This window comes from Suillus clintonianus (assembly GCF_016758775.1).
Source record: "Suillus clintonianus strain FC179 chromosome Unknown DEU56scaffold_6, whole genome shotgun sequence".
Classification (NCBI taxonomy): domain Eukaryota; kingdom Fungi; phylum Basidiomycota; class Agaricomycetes; order Boletales; family Suillaceae; genus Suillus; species Suillus clintonianus.
The window spans coordinates 47615-69391 of record NW_024539230.1 but is presented as its reverse complement, the minus strand read 5'-3'; the positions used below and the strand labels follow the sequence as shown (position 1 = coordinate 69391).

Here is a 21777-nt window from a genome sequence, read left to right as displayed (position 1 = left end):
GCCCGCTCATGCTGGTCCGCATTGAAAATAGCGATGGCTTAGAGTGATGTGATAAGTTTTGGTTTAGCAGTACTGATAAGACTATGATAGCTATTACTAGTAGCGGCCGTTGACGGTAAAGTCAATAGCCCACGACACTGCACTTTGCACGAAAAGTGCCATATCCCAGGTCATTTCCCTTACAAGAGTACTTCATGGTGTCTTGCAATATGCAGGGACTGCCGTGCTGCTATTTCGGACCACTCAAAATGCTGCTATCATCAATATTCAGTCCACAATCAGTGTTTTATGTTTTAGTTAGAGTTTTATTCATCATTTGATTGGCTACTGAGCGCTGAGCCAGAGTCTCGCGAGCTTCAATGTCAACCTTCGCGATAGTGTAGGCCAATTTAACAAACCAATCCTATGTATAAATCTACCTCGAGGTTGTCACTACACCATCATCAACTCCTCAGGAAGACTAGCTCCTCAGCCATGTCCATAGTCGTGTTATTCAAATCAGATTAAATATAGCGATGTACAGACAACGAGTAAGGTGGATAACACTATCATGCTCCACCATGGTACCGGCGTCAGATCCCGCGTACGTCTCTCCATCATCTGAGAGCGCCGACGTATGTCTCCTCCGGAAGTCTGAGGGAGCGATGGATGTCGGTGAAATGGATTCTGGCGCCAGAGAGCTGGGATCTGGAACAGCCGCAAGACGATCCCGAAGCTGTTGATCGACCCGTGCAACTAGAGGAGAGGGTGGTGGTGAAGGTGGATGCACACTGACGTTGACAACACCGACTCGACCACTGGTAGATCTCTGGAATTTGAGTTCCTCCCGATAAGAACTAGCCTCTTGAGAACTGTTCACCTCTCATTCTGGTGCAGGTGGTGTGGCGGAGCGCTGGGGTTGCACAAGCGGTGCAGCTTGAACCGTGTCGTCGAAAGTGAAATCTGGCATAGGTGGAGGAGGGCGCGACTCTGTATTGTTGAGAGTTGCATAGTTCTGCAGATGGTGCGATCATATTCAGCCATTCGAATCCTCCAAAGTGGTCAAAACACTCACAGATGGACCACCAGCGTGCTCTGCAGGAAGGACGGTGACGGGAGGCATAGGGGGCTCCACATGTCCCTCATCTTCCTCTTCAAGAGTTTGTCCTTCGGGTGGGAGGTATACAACACAGAGTTTTTGCTGCTAAACTTTCCACTGTGGCCCGACATGATGATGAGAATATGCTATGCACGAAGAAAGACTTACGAATTACTGTAGGTCTCTGGTCTCCTTCTCGGGTGTAATGAGCGTACTTTGGATCAGGAACTTGTTCTTGCACTTCGACGACAAAGGTGGTTCGTCTTTCATCGGTTGTAGCATTACTGTTGGACATGTAAGCAAAGTCGACACATAGACATAACACGAGGCGCATACCGGAGAGCATTGACACTTTCACCAGGCTCTACCCTGCCACCCACGGACGCAAGCGACGCGATGAACTTTGATGAGGTGGAGGCCGTGATGGAAGGTGTCTACAGATGTGACGTCAAGTTCCCATGGGCCATCGCGTCGCGTCACGTCACATGACTTTGTGTACTTTGTGCAAACGTAGTGGTTGGTGCATATGAATCCCGTCTTTCTGTTGTCGCTTACTCCTCCATCTTCCAACAAACGGTATCGTCAAAATTTCAGCAACACCCGAACCTACAACTGCACCAGGCATGGTTATCCAGCCCTCTGCGGCCTCTCTCGTCTATTCGTTGGATCGGTATGCTCCACAGTATGAGGTGCTATTGCTGGCGGTAGACATGGCACGTCATCATCGTGAGTGCTCGAGTCTCTTCTGGTCAGTATCAATTAGACACTTACCAATTACATGAGGCTAGGAGCAGCAGAGAATCTTCACCCGTTGCTGTAAGTAAAATATTTATCCTCTTTGCCCGTGTTTCTTCTACTCTTCATGGCCACGCAGTTGACTCACACATCCTACCCAACCTTACAGAAACAGCAGAAACAGTCTTTTACCCAAAACTCTGATGATGAGACCCTCGTAGTCCCTGCACCAGTCGAAGCTAATGCGGATGCACTTTCCAGAGATGGCACCCCAGCACCATTGATTCGCCAAGCAGTTGGATTCTCATGGCAGCCGTCCGTGCTGCCTATCGCAACTGTCAACACCTACCAAGCTGTCCTCCCCTCAAATACAAGTGCATGCGAGACTTTGCGGGCCAGACCGTCGCAGATAGACGGTAAGCTACCCTGTCGTCGGCGGGTATGTTTTTGTTGGTATTTGCAGACTGGCTCATATATTCCGTAGTCGAGGCTGCTGCTGTTGCTCGCATTCATGCCTTGAATCAACACTTACAGCCTCCGCACAAACCTCTCATTCACCGTCGTGAGCCTCAATGTCAACCCTCGCGAGCTTCCTTTCAACCCTCACAAGCCCTCATCCGCCTTCACGATACTTGCGCAAAACCTCACAAACCTCTCATTCACCCTCGCGAGCCCTCCCTGTCCCTGACGACTGGTGCTGATGCCCTTCATTACCAACTCTGTTTGTTGGCGCGGGTGAGGGAATGACCACGCTGCTCGTATCTGCACTCACCCGTTTTTAGAGGTCAGACCACCCTCTCACATCCTCTCGTACATCCATCACACCCTCTCATACATCCAGCGCACCCTCTCGCACCCTCCCTTATACCCTCTCATATATCCAGCACATCCTCTCGCATCCTCCCTCGCACCCTCTCATACATCCAGTACACCCTCTCGCATTCTCTCATACCTCCAATGGCTTCTTGATGACCGCTTCTCGTACCATACAATGTTCCATCACTCGCTATGTCTGTTTTGTGCCGCTGAAAATAAACACGTTGTTTGGTGACTTACATGAGTGATCTCCTTTGGTGAAATGAGTCAAATATAAGTGCTGGATTGTTGGGTGCATCGTGCGGGGAATAAATGGTTTGTATTATGACATATGAATATAGTAAAAAAAAACATAAACACGAGTATCGAGGAGCGCTTAGAGGTGCACAGGAGGGTGGAGGAGGGTGAGGAGGCTATGTAGAGGTCGTGCAGGAGCCTCTACTAGGAGGTACGAGCAGGAGCCACGCAGAGAACATCGTGGAGGGCCAAGAGGAGGAGCGGGAGCACCGAGACTGACAACAGAGGTTACACGAGGGGAGAGGTACTCACAATCCTGAGAGAGGACTTGTGCTCACACGAGAGGGTAGGTCTCAGAGAGCTCACAGGAGGAGAGAGGTACTACTATCCTCGGAGAGGTCTCATGACCTCACGAGAGGGGGGGTCTCACAGACCAGTTGCGCTCTACAAGGAAACCGGGTCTCTTAGACCCTGGGAACGGGAGGAAAGTGGTGCCAAGGGTGATGGCATTACAGATACAACTGACGACCAAGGCTAAAGATCCGGTTCTGGCATATGAGGACCGGTAGTTTGGATAAACATCTTATTGAAATGCCCTGGCTGATAATGCCTTTGGAACCAAATCAGCATGGTGTTACAGGATACAACTGACGACCAAGGCCAAAGATCCGGTTCTGGCATATGAGGACCGCTAGTTCGGATAAACATCTTATCGAAATGCCCTGGTTAGATAACGGATCGCGGAACTGGCGCTGAGAAAATAAGAAACTTTCGATGTACATAGATCTACAATGCATAGGTACAGTCCCCGTGATCACTGGAAGATTATTGAATACTTTCCGACGACATCGGATCGCCGCTTCCCGAAATGTCAACATGCATATGGCTGATTCCGATGAAGAAAGAACTTCAAAGCAGTGAGCTGTGGTTAGTCAGCTCGACGCTTACAGACGGCAAGTTCCGGAATCCGCTAATCTCAGACCTCGAAACAAACAAGTTACGGGCCCTCTGAGTCTGAGAGTCTTCCCTTCGAGGTCTGGGCCGTCTGGTTGGGGAAGACTTCATGAGACTTACATTTGCCTGACTGCGGTCATGATTGGGCAGAGCAACAGGTATGGTGCACTTCTCTCCCTCTCCCACCTCCAGCGCTGGACTGTCTTTTTCATATCCATGGATAGCCCAGTCTCAAAAGGTCTGTGACAGTCCACTCGAAGTCATGCTCGGGGACTCATAGCAGGTCTAAATCGTGCTACCGGTACGTTCAGAAGTTAAAAGATCTCGTAAAAAGTGAACATTGGAAAATTGAACCTCAGCAAGGATCGAATTAAATAAAGCGATAAAATGAGTGGGGTGGGGGGGAACTAGGTGAAATTTAAATGGTATAAAATTTCATCATTAATACAGTCTCCTTGTGGGGGACTTTCTCTTTTCAGGAACTACCACGGTTTGGCATGTCGACCAGGGCAGGTATGAGTCTTCTTCATATACGGACGCAGAAACACCATACCGCAGCTAGTGCACACAGCTTTAAACAGCCGCTTGTGAACCTCGTTTACGTGGCGAGTGTAGTTGTCCTTCTTTACAACACTTTTACACCCAGACCACATACACTTCACTTCACTCTTGCCATTCTGCGCAACAGGGAGAGACAGCCGTTGGTAGGGTCTACTTGAAGGGCCAGATAAGGCCTGCCCCTCGTTATCCTGAGAGAATTTCGGGAATAGCTGTGTTCCAAACTCATAGCTGATGGAACCGGAGGTGCCGGGAAGAAATGGGTCTATAATCACACACGGTAAGCGTTTAAATGAAAGGCCGCAAATGTAGCAAACTTACCTTGAGGAAGCCGGCGGACTGCAGGATCTGGATACTCTGGCAGGGTACTAATGACCCCGACAGATGCTTGCGTAAGAAATTCGTACCCCTGGTCCGAAGGATGGCCGTGTGAGTTTTGGAATACTGGCGGCTGTGACAGGAGGGCAAGGTTGGGCGGGGTCGACCACAATGGAATAGCACCAAGCTCGTTAAGTGCAACGGGCGCGATGGTTGGAGACTTATCACCGAAGATTGGGTCAACATTGCTATCCAACGCGCCCGTATTCCCCATAGCAAGAATCTCTGTGATGCGGGCGCGGATCTCAAGGGTTTCCTTGTAAGTATTGTTAAGCCTGTGACAGAGCTGGTCAAGCAACTCAAGACATGAGTGCAGGGCTGGTTTCATTGAATCTTGATCATTGGATGCACGTCCTAAAGTTCCATGATGTAACAAGCATTCGTCGTTGGTCGAGCTTGTGCATCGCTCTACAACGCCAATCCGCGAGGATGTCGATGGGAGTGATGTCGGCGTGAATCTGGACCTAGAAGGTAAAACCACGGTAAGCTTACGAGTCATAGGCTTACGAGATCTAGGCTCACTCATGCAAGTGCATACTCATTTTCAATAATGGATTTGAGACGTGAATTGCACGGGAAGCGGTATGAATGCAAGCCTTGGTAAAGTGACAGCGGTTGTTTGACTTGCGTGGATGGGTTGATAACATTAGTATCATATCAGTACATAGGCTTTTAAATGCAAAGAAGCTCTCCGTCAAAATGTGATGCGCATCAGATTATGTACGGCTATGGGAACTTTGCTGTAGTGGAAATGAATATGTGCCACCACGACATTTGTTTTGGATAGAAGTCGGAACAGGACCCCAACGGAACTATTGGTTGGTTGGTGCCTTATCGATATCCCCGACATGCTCTTTGTCGGTTTTTTTTTTCGTGGCCGGGGTATACTCGCGGGGGGAGAATCACACACCAGGCCTACCACGGGAGAACTTCATCCCTATAGCTATCACTAAGTCTTAAGTTTCCTAATTGAATAAAAAAACGGTGCGACTGCCATCATATCTGCAAACAGCTGTAAGCAAATACGATGTGCCTTGATATCGAATGTTACTCGTTAACAATAACAACGAGCATGTCGACTAGCCAATCATCTTTTAGACTTGCCTCAGCTCAAACAAGTACTAGTCTCTCACACTCTGAGAATGGTGCCTGGCGACAGTTTCCTCAAGTTCAAGTTGATGCCGCAACGAAGCTACTGCGCAGGATGTGATTTGTTTGGGAATCCTGCCACTCTGTGACTCCTCCACTACCTGTCACACGGTGTTCCAGAGGGAACTATGACATTTCCGGTACAAGATCCAATTTCAACCGCCCGAGATTTGCCCGAGATTGATGATATCACCACTAGTACTCCAGATTTGCTCGATAAGATAGGAATGATGACATCAATCAGTGAACCGGCAGTGAGCAGATTAGAATGGTATCAATCAACCAAGATTTGTGCACAAGCAAATCGCCTATGACACATTGAGGGAGCCATTGCATTTCCGTAACACGCACTGACGGTTGCATGTCAATGAAATATACCTCCCTCCATTGCCTTTCGAACTCTGTGACATAGCAATATTCACTGATAAGACGCGCCCCTAGTAGGACGGCAGGAATGAGATTAATTAGCCAAAGGCATTCACTTGAAGCAGTGTCGGAGGATACTTGTCCCAATACTGTCCATGGCCATGGCATATGCTACATCCAATTGTGTACTTTGATCGTCCCATCGATCGCCCAATATTTACGGCCCCGGGCTTCTGAGAGTCACCGTTCGTATGGTATGCCTTAATCAAATAAATTTAACCCTAGGGGGATGGGCAGGTGGCACCGTGGCAGGGGGAGGCCCTTCGAATTCTGGAAGCATAACTCACCCTAGTATAACATAACTTAAACTCTATTTATTTCTCTTCCCTTGTGCGTTAGTTAGTCATGCAGTCGCCCCACTGCAGTCCTGATCCAGGTCCAACATGATGAGATCGCAATTTTCGTATCCATTTTCTCAAGGCGATGGTCTTCAAGTTAGGTTTGCGGTGGAATTTACTTCGAGTGGGATCAATAGGCTGTATGTTGCGCTGCCGCTAGTGCTTGTGGGTCAATTGGCAGGCTTTGCGATGGTACTCGATGTCGACTAGTCAATTCCAATTTCCGATACATCTTTTAGACTTGCCTAGCCTCTCACACTCCGCTGTTTCTCGAGAATGGTGCCGGGCGACAATTTTCGAGTGGTTTTACCGCCGTGATTTGTTTGGAAACGTTCCCTGCCATAACCCTACACTACCTGTGACAGTACTAGCGTTCCGAAGCTTCGAAGGAAACTATGGCATTTGAATTCCGGAACAAGATCGATCAAGTTCAACTGCCCGAGATTGATGATATCACCACTAGTACTCCGGATTTGCTCGAGACTCATTCAGGTACTAGTGATGACATCCATCAGTGCCACGGCAGTGAACCAGAGGTGAGCAGATTAAAATGGTATCAATCAACCAGATTTGTGCCACAAGCAAATCGCCTGTGACACATTAAGGGAGCCATGGCATTTCTGTAACACGCGCTGACGGTGGCATGTCAATCAAATATACCTCCCTCCATTGCGTTTCGAACTCCGTGACATAGCAATATTCACTGATAAGACGCGCCCCTAGTAGGACGGCAGGAATGAGATCAACTAGCGCTGCTATAGCCAAAGGCATTCCCTTGAAGGCAGTGTCGACATTTCAAATTTCAACACTCTATTTATTTCTCTTCCCTTGTACGTTAGCTAGTCATGCAGTCGCCCCACTGCAGTCCTGATCCAGGTAATTGGCAGGTTTTGCCATGGTATATATTTATAAAGGGGGCTGCGAGGAGGAGATCTGATCTGAACTGATGTGCATAGGTCTACATAGGTACAGGCCATGGCTTGCCGTCGGAGGGTTATGGGGTTGAACGTTGATCGTCTACATAGGTATAGCAGTACTAGTATGAGCCAGGAATGCTGCACGAGTTGTATATCATCATCGTCACTTTGATAGATTTTATGTAACAAACAATCTGTCCGTACTGTCACACCAAAATATCATTCATACCTCAAAATAAATATCTTCCCGTCCCTCACGCTCAAAATTACAGCCCCTTGGCTCTGATCAATATTGATCGTCTCAACGACATCCAAGTCCAGCTCCTCCGGGATCTCCAGCGTGCGTACTACCGCCTCTTCGGTCCGCCCTCGGCGACCATACACAGGAGGGAAGGTGACAAAGCGCAGACATTTGGGAACCCGCCGCCGCGGATGCGGATGTGGGTGATCGTCTGCCAAGTGCGCAAAGTGCGCGTGAAGCTGCGTGACCGGCTCTGCATTTGGTTGAACAATATCTGCGCCGTACGTGTCTGGAGAATTGCTGTCGGCGCGCGCGCGAACATCATGGGTGGGAGGGACAAAAGGGGCACCATATTCTACCCATACTGCGTGGCCAAAATCAACAGCCACGAGGGGTCGTGGCCGGTCACCAGCATCTTCATCGTCGTCCCCCTCTTCGAGCACGCAGACAACTTCAAATGGCGTGCTGACATACCATAAATGGAGCATGTCGTCGTCATTCGCCTGCGTTGAACCAGAGGAACTGCTCGTGCTCGCCTCTCCTACAACAGGTAGCCCTTCAGGGGCTATGGGGACTTTAAAATAATGCTGCGCGAGCACAAAGCGCGTGCGGTGCGTCTCAGGGTCGTGTGCTGCGAGAAGGACAACCGTGCAGCTCAGCCGCGGGACGCCAGGGAGAGTGGGCCACCACTGCCGCACGAAGTGTGCAGACTCGGGGTACCAAGGGGGGAATGGATAAGGGTTTAAGAACAATTCGGATGTTGTCGGGCCTACTACACCTTGAGCAGGCTGCTGAGGTCCGTCGGGAGTGGTTGGAGTGGTGGATTGAGAAGATGATGCATCCTCGTCATCTTGCAGTCCAGGATCAAGGCTGGTACCGGGTTGGCTTGGGGAAGAAGACCCTGCATCGAGTGCGTCCTCAACACTGACTTCATCGACATCCTGGACACCGCGGGAGCTAGTGGGCTCGTCTGCGCTACTATCATTTCCTGCTTCTTCATCTTCGAAACGCGTACGCCTTTCGCCTTTCTTCTTCGGAGTCAACGGCGTCTCTTCTTCGCCCTCATGAGCATCTCCTCCTTCTCCTCCTCCTTCTCCTTCTTCGTCTTCATCATCATCATCATCATCATCATCATCTGGTAGCTCTTCTTCGTCCACGGGTTCTTCGTGACCCGCCGACTGCTCATCCTCAGCATAAGGTACTGCTGAAGATACCTCAGTCGCGCAGGACGGTTCTTCCTCACTGACGGGTTCAGTACCGTCCTCGGTCTGTCCCTGATCTGCTTCCGCCGCGCCCGCTTCATCCTCCTCCTCAGTATCATCTTCACCTTCATCGCCCGCAGGAGGCATGCCAATCACCGCGCCCGAGCTCCCCGACACAGAAGGAAAGACAAATTTCTTCGAAATGCTCCTACTCGGCGTAAGTCTCGCAGAGATGGTTGGGAGCTTATTCCACAAGTTCTTCAGCGAGTCCGTTACGTCCTCGCCGTCGGCATCATTCTCCTGTGGGGTGCCATCGTCCCCTTGGGGCGGCGTCTGCGCGTGAGCAGGCGGGGAAGCGGAGCAGCGGGGACGGCCGTATGTTCTGAGCACCTCTAGCGGGTAGAAGTGCTGGTAGGCGGCGTCGGCTTCTTCGCTGTGGATTACAATTTGGTCTTCGTGGAGGATGCAAGACCAATTGGAGGAGATAAGCTGTGAAAGGAAGTTAGCAGGCGGATAATATTGTACAGTTAGACAAAGATATGCGTGCTGTTGGAGTCACCATATTCGTTTAAATGCCCAAAAATGGCAGATAAGTTGCGAAACGTGCCAATAGTTCGTTATATGCGCACACAAAGCCGGACCACGTGCACCGAAACCAACTACAGTCAGCAGGATCTTGAATCACGGATGGCATGGTGCAAAATAACAAAACAAAAAAAACACGAGGACCACTCACACATCCAACGCCAGTATCCACAAACACATAGTCGTCTTTCGCCCAATCAAGGAGCACGTACAGCCCTGTAATATGCAACACAAAGCAGTCAGCACGCAGCTCCAAAAATCAGCGACGCCAAAAAATCGAGCAGGCTTGGGTATCCTGATCTCAATTCTCAAAGTAAGATAAACTCACCGATAGTGTTACTAGTTGCGATCCATACAAAGGCGCTCAGCAAGCGACGTGGCGGGTCGAGAAGGAACACGTTCATGATGACCCCCGTTGTATGAAAGCTTGTGAGTGTGTCGAATATAGGTCGCGCTGATTCTGGAATGGGAATATTCGATATTGGGGGCGGAGGCGGGGGTGGATCTGTGAGAATACATTATTTATTAACACAAAAACGAGTAAAAAGTTAGAAGGTAAAAAATCACCAAAATGCAGAGGAAGCGGGATATATCTCTCCCAAGAGGGCGTCGCAGGCGCACTGCGGATAAACATCGCTCGGAGAGAGGGATGGCAGAAGACAGGCCCCTGGTATGGCTCCCCGGCACCACCATCGCCTCTAATTCCAACTGTATTCGCCTGATTTGAGGGAATCCCATTTAACTGCGGAGGATCGCTGCATTCTGCAGAATCGGGCGGTAGCATTGCATTGATCGCCATTGGGGAGCATTGGGCGCTGGATGTGGCGCTGGATGGGCCGAAGCTGCCGGAGTGAAGAAGGGATGAGTCTTGTGGTGATGGGGTTTGGGAGGTGGGTGGTGAAGGAGTAGGGGTGGGGGGTTGATCGTAAATCGGAATCGACGGAGGCGGATCTTGCGCGGGCGATGGGACTCTGGGAGTAACCTGTATCGGGGAGTCCTCATCACATTGTTGGTGATGAGGCTCTACAGCACTGGCATAGTGATCAAGGTGAGAAAGAATTGGAGATTGGACGAAAAGTTGTGCCTGATTTATTTCGTCGTAATCGTCGAGTTCGTGAGGAAAGAACAATCGCATGAGCATGAACTCCATCACGCGGTCATCGTGGTATCTGTGAGGGCGTATCAGTTGAATGTGAAAATAAGATAAAATAAAAAACTGGCAACCCCTTGAGAACCCTCGCCATTGTGAAATATACTGTGCGCTCTTCAAATTCGACACGACATTTCCATAGCTCCCATTTCTCCTCATCGTCCTCGTCTTCATCGTCGCCCCCTCCACCAGAACTACCCAAAGACCTCGGGTCCCACTCAGCAAGACAAATATCCCTCCTCACATCCCAGCATAAGACACGACCGCTCTTAGTCGCACAGAGTGTGTAACTACTGGTGATGGGAGATAGCCAATCGATCTCCTCGTGGGAGGGTACGCTGATTGTGATATACCACTGGTTTCCGTAGTACGGATTTGGGCGGGCGGGTCTAGGGGCACGGATCGCCCACGCCTTCTCCAAACCTCGAGCACGATCGACAGCGGCAATGAGCGCGGGTGTTGAGAGATCAGAGAGGCGCTGGAAGGAGTGGAGAGGAAGAGGCCTGGATCTGGCAAGTAAGTCATGGGCTAGCTGGCGATACACAGGTCTGGTAAGGGTGAACAAACGCAAGGACTTGCAAGTCTAATGAAAAGATTGAGTGAGCTGTAAGATCATATCATGGTAGAGAGTGACCAAAGTGAACTGACCGCCTGGAGATTGTGCACATCGTCGATATCAAGATCCTGTGCGATATTGAAGAGAAGATCATATGGCAAGAACTGTAACGACATGACCGGCGACAAGCACAACTGACAGCCAAATGATGGGAAATCACCTACGCGTTATCCATCCTTGTAGATCACGTGGCTACCACTCTGCTCCCGGTGCTGTCTACGCGGCCAGTCGTTAAGTATGAATACAAGCCTATCAGTTAGTTCAATTACAGCACGAACAATTCAAATCTGATTTGTAAAGTCGTCAACTAATTGAAGAGGGGTTACTGAGTCGGTCATGCTAACTAAATGGCGATGAATGCCATGGCCGTGACTATTACATACCAGCAGAACTAGTAAAACCTCGACATTGGCTTCCACTTGCTATCCAGTGTCCAACCACCACGATGTTCGTCCGCTTCACACATGTCGTTATCCTTGCCCTTGCTAGCATCGTAGCTGCGTCTGCAGCCTTAAACACTCACGGAACGTCCAGAATTTCTACCAAAGTTTACAACCTGTGAGAATGGTACCACGCTGGTGTGCTGCAAAAAAAGTTGGAGATGTTAGTAATTCTGTGCCGGCCATTAATGCACAACAATAGACCAACAGCGGCTGGCAGTCAGCACTGCGAACAAATGCAAGCATACCGCTCTCTGCTATAATATCAATGTTGTAAGTTTGACGTCGTTTCACAAGAGTATTTTCACTACTGGCCTGCATACCCCACAGAAGGGAACCTCTGTTGGAACGTGCTACGAGACCTCTTAAGAGATACACGGCGCATCAATTCGGGTTATAGACTTGCAATTGTGTATTTCTTGGAAGGCGCGCTGATCGACTACATGAAGTCTACAGCCAGCTGTCACGGGGTATGTCAGTTCTCGATGTAAATGTCAGTAGGAGAACTCAGACCCATACTCGCAACAAGTGCACTGTGCAGCAAAATATAAAAATTACAGCATTCAACATACCCCACGGTCCTCGAGTAAGGTGCACGACAAATGAGTTGATTTCTGCGCTAGATCGATGGCACGTAGTTCAAATAGACCTGGACTACCAGTGGGTTCCAGACCGGAGTACTGATATTAACAAAGGTGAGCCATGCATCAGTCTGCATTTGTTGGCACGGCCTTTACCGCGATAAGACCTTGACATCTTACTCGGGGAGACATTATAAATATAGAAGGAACGACGGTGGTATGGGAGACTTAGCGGTGGCTGAGCGCTGAACGAGTGAATATGGTTTAGGGCAGGCAAGTTCGTGTTAAATATTTATTAATATCACTTCGCGTTCTTGCAATAAGTAATGATTGATGTTAACTTGAAGGCTAGGTCTCAGACAGCCAGATAATCTTTGCCAGCCAGTTTCGGGGACGATCTAGAGCTGCCATCGACTCGGATCCGACAGGCTCTATCAACGCTTCAAGTAATATCTTGGTCGACCTGGCCCACATCACCTCAGCTCAAACCATTTTGAACAGGCCGCGCACGTCAGGCTAATTGGCGATGTGGGCGATGTGAGGTGCTGATGTGCATGTACACAGGGTTGCATGAAGCTTCGAACTTCGAGGCCGCTCACACGCCATATCTGAACTCTAGATAAATTTCACAATGAATTGTACGTGAAACTGGGCGTAGGGCTTCGGTTTGGGGAATCTGCCCTGTTCAAAATAGGTCATAGGAGATACACGACATGCGTCTTCTCTATCCTAGCACAATCAATTGCCGCGAGGCAAACATGCCTTGATCTGCGCCGCCAACCTTGGTATGTGACCTTTGAAATGTAAAGCATGTCCATTTGCATATAAACTTCGAACAGAGCGTATGCTGCCAGGCTTCAGATTACTACTATGCTTCCACGGGAACCGTACAAGGGCTTAACGCGAAAGCTAGTACTTGCATTTGATGTCGGGACCACGTTCAGTGGAGTCTCGTATTGTATGCTAGACCCAGGGGAGGTGCCTGTAATTCGAGGAGTAGCAAGGTTAGTAGCCAACTCAACCACCATGTCTCTTGCTCATGGTAGCATCGCAGATATCCCGCCCAAGAACATGTCGGAGGTGACTCCAAAATACCATCAATTCTCTACTACGACCTTGATGGAGACGTCCGCGCTGTGGGTGCTGAGGCTCTACAAGAGCATATCATCGAACAGGCAGAAGACGAGGGATGGGTGAGACTTGAATGGTATGTGTGTCGTCATGGTTAAAGCATAGGCTGTGTATTAATCTCGGTCAGGTGGAAACTTCATCTTCGCCCCAAACATCTGGCATCGTCTGACATACGGGTCAAGCCTCTCCCACGAGGCAAATCCGCAGTAGAAGTCCTTGCTGACTTCATGCGCTACCTCTTCCAATGTGCTCGGACTTACATCCAGGAATCACATTTGAATTTCTGGAGATCGGTCGAGAACTCTATTGAGTTCGTGCTCACACATCCGAACGGTTGGGAAGGCCAACAACAACAACAAATTAGACGCGCTGTCGAGCTCGCTGGTCTCATCTCATCTAAAGACGAGCAATCTCACGTGCACCTCTTGACTGAGGGCGAAGCGAGTCTTCATTTCTGTGTTACCAACGTGATTGCATCGGATATATTCTCTGAAACCCCTATAGATGTGTCAGCTTACTCCGACGAGGAGGAAGATCAATCTGACAGCCAAGGAGTCATTGTTATTGATGCCGGAGGCGGAACCATCGATCTCAGCGCCTACTCGATGAAGTTATCTCCAACCTCGTTTGAGGAGATTGCCCCAGCTGAATGTGAGTCCCGCTTTCCCGCATTGTTCCCTTGCTGAAGTCCACTCAGGTCGCCTACAAGGCTCTGTCTTTGTTACTGATCGCGCTCAAACTCTTTTACAAAGTCCGTGAATGAATCAGTCATGCAGGCAACCAAAAACTAATAGTCATTTTATTTCCCAGAGAAACTTTCGGGTTCGAACTACTCCAGCCCTGATATCATCGACGAAATGACGAAGATATTTGATAAAAGCACGAAGCTTCGGTTCCGTAAGCCTGATGAACCATCGTATATCAAGTTTGGTACCACCCGTGACAAGGATCCGAAGTACGACATTCGATCAGGGCAATTGAAGTTGGTCGGGTTCGTCCATGTTCTCTAGGATGCCTTTCCCGACACTCACGATTTATCATACAGCCAAGACGTCGCGAATTTGTTTGAACCATCCATCGAAGCCATCATTGAAGCTTTTGAGCAGCAGCGACGCGCGGCTTCGACTCCAGTCAATGTGAGCATCATATTCCGCTCATATATGCGGATGGTGACTTCGTCGTGAAGTTCGTTTGTTTGGTTGGTGGTTTCGCTGCCAGCGACTGGCTGTTTGCGAGACTCCAGGAATATTTTTTGCCTCTAGGCATAAGCTTCTGTCGTCCTGATGCCCATGCGTAAGCCCTCCAATATTGACGTGATTATTTCTACTCATCAGGTAACCGCAGCAACAAGGCTGTTGCTGATGGGGCAATTTCGTTCTACATTGACCACCTAGTCTCATCTCGAGTTGCACGCGTTACTTACGGCATTGAATGCACTAATCGGTACGACTCTCAAAATCCTGAACACCTGGCTCGACGACATAAAACCATCATCGGTATAAACGGCGAAAAGTACTTATCCGATTGTTTTGGAAGTATCTTGCTGAAGGTGAATAAAGATTTTCCATTCATTCGGTACATGCTGATCTGTCTTATAGGGAACTCAAGTATCTGAGCTACGCGAATTCCGGAAGTCCTTCTCTACTACCTCAAAGTCGCTCGCTGCATGCAAGAGTCACAGCGCTGAAATAATGTGCTATAAGGGTGCCCTCCAGGAGCCACGGTGGTTGGACACGGAACCGTGTATGAGTTATTCGCGGCTTGAGTACCCTCATCTGACTTGACCCAATTCAGCCTCATTCACCACTCTATGCACGATCCATGCCGACCTCAGCGAGCTATCCCGAACACTGCGTCCCAAAAGATCGGCTTTCAATCAATCGAAGTATTATCAGTATGAATTCGACGTCATCATTTTATTCGGCCACACAGAACTGAAAGCACAGATCAGTTGGGAAGAAAAGGTTCGCGACTCATTTCATTGATTCACTTCCTCGCTGATCGAGAACGTTGCAAAGGGTGTTCGAATGCGGTAAGCCCAACTCACAGTTTTCTGATTCTGTTGCCTTAATTTATCATAGGAGCCCAGCAAGTATAGTCTACGACGAGTAGTGTCAAGACCAAATTGTAGCTCAGCTCTTTGCACATGCTGTAGCTACAGAAGCGTGTTAGCATCATGTAGGACCGTCGTGTCATCTGAATCACCTGTATCTATGTTGCCTCAAATATTATCGGGCTTCGTACATATTCTGAACAGCCCAAGTCAAGTCGAACATGCTGAGGCGGTGTAAGCTATTGATCACACTCAAAAATCTACGCACTGCTTCAAGTTTGACCAAGACGACGATGGAGTAGTTTGGCCCACTCGAATTCATCCCCCTTTGATGACCTGGCAAGGCTGATAGTGTCCACTGTCTATGACGTTCGAACCAATATTGCTTGGACGTCTTTGACCCTGTTGCTTCATCAAGTCGAGTCTCCTCACCATATAACACCTCCCGCATGTCCTATTCGCTGATTTTTGTACCGGATCATACAGATTTGACTAGCTTTCTTGCCTTGCAAACACCCAGATCAGACCACTCATTAATCACATACTTACATGCACTGCTTGGACCACATCGCAATTCCTCAGACTTGTTCACAAACCGAGCGCATGAGTCGTCACACTCTTTTGGTCGCCAGCGCTCATACTCGCTTCACTATCATAACGCTGCCCGACGTTGAATTCATTGCACACGCGGATTTCACAATCGATTGCGGCGAGCTAGCTGGCAACCTTCTGGCAACAATCGATACCAATTATAAAACGTCAGCAAGCCGCCCTTTGACCGAGTGCTATCACTTCATATGATCGTGCGTTCTCAACTCCGTACTTGAATCCAAAGACTGTAAGCGACACGCTTACATTGCAAATGATACTTGTTGATCGCAGAAGCCACTGGCCAATATGATCCTAATAATCTTCCACACTTATCATTGCAAGTTTACATACAAGATCTCGGCATGTGAGTGAATGTACTCTGACATTTAGAATACACGCGTCTTCCATCCACTCTGATAGTAACAAGCTTCGGTGATAGTCTGAGCAGCAACAGAAGACTGGAACCCAACCCTCATGTAGGGCTCCTTGTTTTGGTGCTGCGCATACAAACAAGTGCTGTTGTCAACTGCAGCACCCAAATGCGCGTCTTTGTGCCAACCAACGCCCTGGGTGTAGGAAATCTCCTGGACCTGACTGTTCACAGTGATATAATACACGCGGATCTTCCACGATAAGTCAGAATGGCGAGGCACATGACAGTGGTCAACAACTCGTACCTGTCGCAAGTTGTCCCACGACACGGCTGCGATTGGCGTGTTGATGCGGGCAGCGGGCATAGCACCAGTGGTGAGTTTGAGGATGGTATGGGTCGTGTTGTTTGGGTCGTTCAACGACATTTCGCAGATCTGGTAGTCTTTGTTCTGGAAGTAGATGCGAAATTTCCCATCCTCATTCTGCACACCGGCCATAGTGGTCCCGACGAAGTCGGTGGGCAGAAGGTCGGACTTGGTTGCTGACTCGGACATGTTTTCTGTAACCCATGAAATGAATACAATCAGTCATGGAATGGTGGATGTGCTGCTAGCTGTGACTCACTTTGGTGGATTGGTTGTGGATGTGATGACTGCTAACTTAAAGCAGGCGATGAGTCTTGCTTTTATACCTCCAGCCATATCCCCTGTCTAGAGCATAATGCGGATATCAACGATTCCTTGGTCGGAAGAAGACACAAACAAATGTAGTGGTGGGAGTCTCTGCGGTGTCTGGGCACCGTCATATACCCGCCAAGACACCGTCTGACAAGATCCGTGGCCCCAGATGTGGTCGTTATGCACCAGTCAGGAATGAACGTCACTCAGTGCGCACCCAGGCCTGCGCATCACCCAGGGATCATGGCTACATAGTCAAATGACAATTGGTCAATTCGCGCACAGGACAGCGCGTGATACACCTCTGGGCCAGAAGTACTGAACCTAAAATGACAGCGAATCTAGCTTCGATGACTGAGGCAGATAATGCAGTCATTCTAACTGTCAACAGTTGCTCGATGGGGGCGAGACTCTGTCATGAACAGCCAAATCCCATGAACGTGTACTACAACGGGAAACGCCGCTGTTCAGTGTCTCCTTGGCTCAGAAGGAAAAGGAGTCGCCGCAGTCTCTGGGCACAGAAGTTAACCGCGATCCAGAAACTCCAGGGCTCCAGATTCTGCCGGTGATGTGCGCCCTCAGGAGATTCCATGGGCACCCAGGCCTGCGCGTAATTCAGGGATCACAACTATGATAGTCAACTAATTCACTCACAGAGCAGAGCATGACACATATTTGGGCCAGAAGTGCTGAACAAACCACAATTGCCAATGACACCGGATCTTACTTTGATTCTATTACAATGTTTTGTTCGGCGAACCGAGAGTGGTGTTGCAGTCATTCCAACTGTCGGGAATCGTTAGATAGGTGCAAGAATCATGTCCGCGGACGTTTCCTAGCACGAACAAATTGTCTCAGCATATTCCGCTGTTTAGGTGTTGGTAGTAAGGTCAGAAGGAACTATAGTTTACAGGGTCAGGGCGAGACTGCGCCTGGCCAAACCATCGTTCTCAAAAGCGCATGTGTCGCTCTCGGCCCTCTTCGAAATGCAGCTACGTGGCTCAGATTTAGCTGTGAGTCCACATGTTGAGGTTGTATCTGCCATTCGAAAGAGGGCAGAAAGAAAACTTCTATCCCAGCGAAAAAGTGTTATCGACATCGTTGCAAGTCAGGAAGGGGGTTTGAAAGATTCTGGTGGTTTGGCAGTGGGGCAAAAGAACGACGTTTTAGATTGATCGACGAGTTGCCGTTGAGGATAAGGAAGGATATCGAGCGTCAAGGAGGTGTCGATTGCATTGTGAGAATCTTAGAGTAATACTAGTGGGAGGTTCATTGTTGAACATTGAGAGGCGAATCCGGCTTGAAAATAAGTGTGAGTCGTGATGGTCGAAATCCATGTTGTCCTCGCTGCCAAGATCGGGTTCTTAGGTTTGCAAGTGAGAGCCCATGATGATGGAAGTATCGCGCGTCGCCTTTGCCGTGCCAAGAGCCATCGAAAATGTAGTGGTGGTCCTACTAGTTCGTGGTTTTGTCTCTGCGGTTCGCGATTAGACTGAGGAGTTCGCAACAACTTCCGGGTCGGCACAGACATGGAAGCGTAAGTACCGGGGAAGGTGCAAGTAGAGTATACGACCGTGAACCAGCCCAGGCTGGTTACGACGGTGGTCACGGCCGCCAAACCAGGGAAGCGTGACCAGGCCGGTATGAGTGAACCGCCGGATGTAATGCCCGATTTGGCGCTGGGCTCGGCCTGATCTCGGTTGCTCGATTCGGTAAGTCGTGTCTTTGTCTCTCATCCACCCAGCGTGCCTTCAACGTCGCCGCTTGCAACGCACTGCCATTGAACACCTGAAACCCATGAGCGACGACTGAAGGGGCTTCAGAAGCCCTCTGCCGTCCCTTTTCCCACTTACTTATTACTTTATAGCTCATACTAATTCTCATTCTCGTCTGACTTTAGGAAACTCGGCTAGATCGTGTCGCGCCCACTTCCCTCCTCTTCGCGAGGTCGCCGTGCAATATCCTCTTATTTATTTCTGCAATCTCCGTGGATTCTGAAACTTGCCACACGTTTTGCGGTATCAGACGATGATTCATATCTGTACTGCCAATGAGGCGAAGCCAGTATGTAAGATGATCGTTTCAGAAATGAGTTGGGTCTAATTATATTGTAATTCTAATGGTGTGATTGGTGACGGTGATGAACTACTTTGTGCTACTCTAGTTGAGCGCACATGCGCCGACAAGGTTTTTCCGGGGAAATGGTCGTCCGCTCCGACGCACACTCATACTTGTTACCACGGGGACAGGATTGGGCTGGACAGGGGTAACTGCCGAGAAAGCCCTTACAAGTTAACGTGACTCTGTGCCTTATAAGTATTGTACGTTGGTGATCAGCTGCCCACCGCTCACTCTTTGAATTCGCCATTTGATTTGCATAGTTTCATGTCGCAACTAGAAGACGATGCCTATGCTCTTAAATGGAACAACAACATATCTGGTTCGTCAGCCTTGCTCTTAACGACCCATTAACTTATTCCTCGTTTTCCAGTTGCAACAATTACCCTGGTATCCTATGAGTACAGTTAGTAACTTTCATGAATCTTGCACTGCGGCTGAGCGTAATATTATCTAGTTCTTCAGTTCGAGAAAGAGGTAACGAGGAGCTCGTTTTATCTTCGTCGAGTACTCACAATCATCTTATCGCAGGTCAAGTTCGTTTGGGTTAGAGTTCAACTCCAACGATATCAAGCTCTAGAAACTGACTGAATATCTAGGGAAGACAGTGGTCACCGATGACATACCTATACCTCGTTGTGAGCTCTACCCCGCCAAAGCGCTTCATGGTTTCCCATTTTTGTTACTATGTCAGGTTCGATACTTTGGGGTTTTCATTGCAATGTATGTCGCGGTGGTTGTGTCCCTCAGATGGTATATTGCAGGTTGACACTGAACCATAGGACTTACGCCTGTTGTACGTGACATGATGTCAACTGAGCTATCACTTGCTGACTAGCGCTAGGGGGTGGTCTGTTTTATATACCTGAAGCAGTGAGTGTATCAATTCTTCCCCCTGATTTCTAGGTTGATTCAGATTCAGCCGTACGTCAGAAGTTCGTTTTGCAGCTAAGCCTGATCTGCTGCTTATCTCTTATTTAGTTGTGGGTGTATCGTATTCAGCTAAAACCGCCCTTTGCTCATCATGAAATTGAAATAGGCCATGGTATTTTTCTGTTAATGCAATGGGGGATTTCTTTATATTTTTGCTTGGCGGAAGGTCAGTCATACACGTTCCTGCATCTTTGCGCGTACTGATTGTGCGTCCGCAGTCATTCTCATCTGGCGTCTTTACGTTCTATACAACCAATCCAAGCCTGTACTTTATGTTCTCCTGGGGTTTTTCATACCTGTCATCGCGCTCTACATAGCGATGGATATATTTTTATGGAGTCGACCTTCAGCGATCTCAAGTGAATGTCTATTTCGATCAAATCCTGTGCAAGCTAACGTCTGGTTGCATAGCGGAGGAAGTGATGATAACTTCGAACATCAAGTATTGCACGACTTCGTTCCACATTGGGCCCATGCCTGCGATATATGCTTCCATCCCCATCATATGCTATGATATTTTCCTAGTTATTCTCGCAATCGCTGTCCTCAAGAAACACCTCAGAGAACGGAAGGAACTCAAAATGAGGCCTAACACCTATGTAATAATGATCGTCCAACATCATATCATATACTTTGTCCTGTAAGTTCCCCTTCCCCTGTCGGGATTTCTAACTGGATTCATTGAATCCCGCTAGGAATCTGGCATGCCAAATTTTCATGGCGATACTGTGGGCCAACCTTCCGGTATTATCTCCCATTATTCTAGAGAGATCAGCTCTAACGCAGGCATGCGCAGACGGTAGCGAGGTATCTCGTACTGTTGTTCATAGATACAGCACCATTTATTATCGTGCCTCGTCTTATCATCAGCATTTGGGATACGCATGCCAATGAAAGCTGCGTACATGTCAGTACGACGTTCGAAGATTGTGTATGTTGGACTTCGCCACCAGTATTCGATCAGCATGAGACGGGCTCCTGCGCATGATGGTTCCAAAACGGGGAAGGAGGTAGAGTGAGGTCCTTCAAGCCCTCGGGCTCTAGCAAAACTCTCAGATACTTGTGCATGGGAGCAAGTAGTTCGGAGCCGATTTTTTCTTGTATCTATGTACTATCATGTCCACAAAGTATCAGCATATCTCGAGCTTGTACTAGACAGCCAAGCGTAAAAGTGGGGCTTAGCATAATTTATTCTAGAGGACTCGACATGCTCTTGGCTCGTGACTCTAAATTTGAGAACATTCCGCTGATGAACGTTGAGGCCGCATATGAGCGCCACGAGGTGAAGGATCATTATTGGAGAAATATCGCGCATGTAAAAGACGGTCGACTTCGAGTTGGCCGTACGCATTCAAGTTAATGCGTTCGCATTAGGAATGTACTCCGATGGACTCATCGAGATCAAACAGGACGCCCCGCTACGGAAATCTGGGCTCAAAGTATTTAAGGACTGCTTCATCTCACTCGAGAATTGCCGCCTGCATCGACAGAAACCTTGCTT

At 48.8% G+C, this 21777-nt stretch overlaps 7 protein-coding genes across 7 annotated transcripts; 3 read left to right on the top strand and 4 right to left on the bottom strand.

The window, feature by feature from the left end:
* Positions 1-447: 447 nt before the first annotated feature.
* DEU56DRAFT_470542 (uncharacterized protein) lies at positions 448-1498 on the bottom strand. The gene is made up of 4 exons (XM_041346382.1): positions 1254-1498; positions 1055-1195; positions 860-994; positions 448-797 (listed from the first exon to the last, which is right to left on the bottom strand). Exons 1-4 carry the CDS (start codon positions 1358-1360, stop codon positions 494-496), a joined length of 687 nt encoding a protein of 228 aa, XP_041213628.1. The 5' UTR covers positions 1361-1498; the 3' UTR covers positions 448-493.
* Positions 1499-1701: 203 nt separating this feature from the next.
* Positions 1702-2560, top strand: DEU56DRAFT_751772 (uncharacterized protein; the record flags this gene model as incomplete). The annotated part of the gene is made up of 4 exons (XM_041349586.1): positions 1702-1804; positions 1842-1894; positions 1983-2229; positions 2298-2560. 4 exons carry the CDS (start codon positions 1702-1704, stop codon positions 2558-2560), a joined length of 666 nt encoding a protein of 221 aa, XP_041213627.1.
* Positions 2561-4640: 2080 nt separating this feature from the next.
* DEU56DRAFT_773390 (uncharacterized protein) lies at positions 4641-5425 on the bottom strand. Its single transcript, XM_041351561.1, has 3 exons — positions 5279-5425; positions 4710-5220; positions 4641-4658 (listed from the first exon to the last, which is right to left on the bottom strand). Exons 1-3 carry the CDS (start codon positions 5410-5412, stop codon positions 4650-4652), a joined length of 654 nt encoding a protein of 217 aa, XP_041213626.1. The 5' UTR covers positions 5413-5425; the 3' UTR covers positions 4641-4649.
* Positions 5426-10771: 5346 nt separating this feature from the next.
* Positions 10772-11496, bottom strand: DEU56DRAFT_868611 (uncharacterized protein; the record flags this gene model as incomplete). The annotated part of the gene is made up of 2 exons (XM_041355501.1): positions 10772-11296; positions 11413-11496. The coding sequence occupies 2 exons, from the start codon at positions 11494-11496 to the stop codon at positions 10772-10774; spliced, it is 609 nt and encodes a 202-aa protein (XP_041213625.1).
* Positions 11497-13271: 1775 nt separating this feature from the next.
* DEU56DRAFT_954958 (uncharacterized protein) lies at positions 13272-15769 on the top strand (the record flags this gene model as incomplete). Its single annotated transcript, XM_041359217.1, has 10 exons — positions 13272-13405; positions 13456-13614; positions 13660-14183; positions 14230-14283; positions 14343-14523; positions 14578-14668; positions 14719-14825; positions 14877-15081; positions 15131-15275; positions 15327-15769. 10 exons carry the CDS (start codon positions 13272-13274, stop codon positions 15515-15517), a joined length of 1791 nt encoding a protein of 596 aa, XP_041213624.1. The 3' UTR covers positions 15518-15769.
* Positions 15770-16546: 777 nt separating this feature from the next.
* On the bottom strand, positions 16547-17057 carry DEU56DRAFT_773366 (uncharacterized protein). Its single transcript, XM_041351560.1, has 2 exons — positions 16854-17057; positions 16547-16799 (listed from the first exon to the last, which is right to left on the bottom strand). Exons 1-2 carry the CDS (start codon positions 17043-17045, stop codon positions 16563-16565), a joined length of 429 nt encoding a protein of 142 aa, XP_041213623.1. The 5' UTR covers positions 17046-17057; the 3' UTR covers positions 16547-16562.
* Positions 17058-19333: 2276 nt separating this feature from the next.
* DEU56DRAFT_470314 (uncharacterized protein) lies at positions 19334-21327 on the top strand. Its single transcript, XM_041346381.1, has 15 exons — positions 19334-19546; positions 19607-19665; positions 19717-19749; positions 19801-19820; positions 19875-19889; positions 19943-19981; positions 20038-20066; positions 20126-20139; positions 20188-20220; positions 20383-20442; positions 20495-20635; positions 20688-20916; positions 20972-21020; positions 21073-21083; positions 21147-21327. Exons 2-15 carry the CDS (start codon positions 19611-19613, stop codon positions 21262-21264), a joined length of 846 nt encoding a protein of 281 aa, XP_041213622.1. The 5' UTR covers positions 19334-19546; positions 19607-19610; the 3' UTR covers positions 21265-21327.
* Positions 21328-21777: the final 450 nt, after the last annotated feature.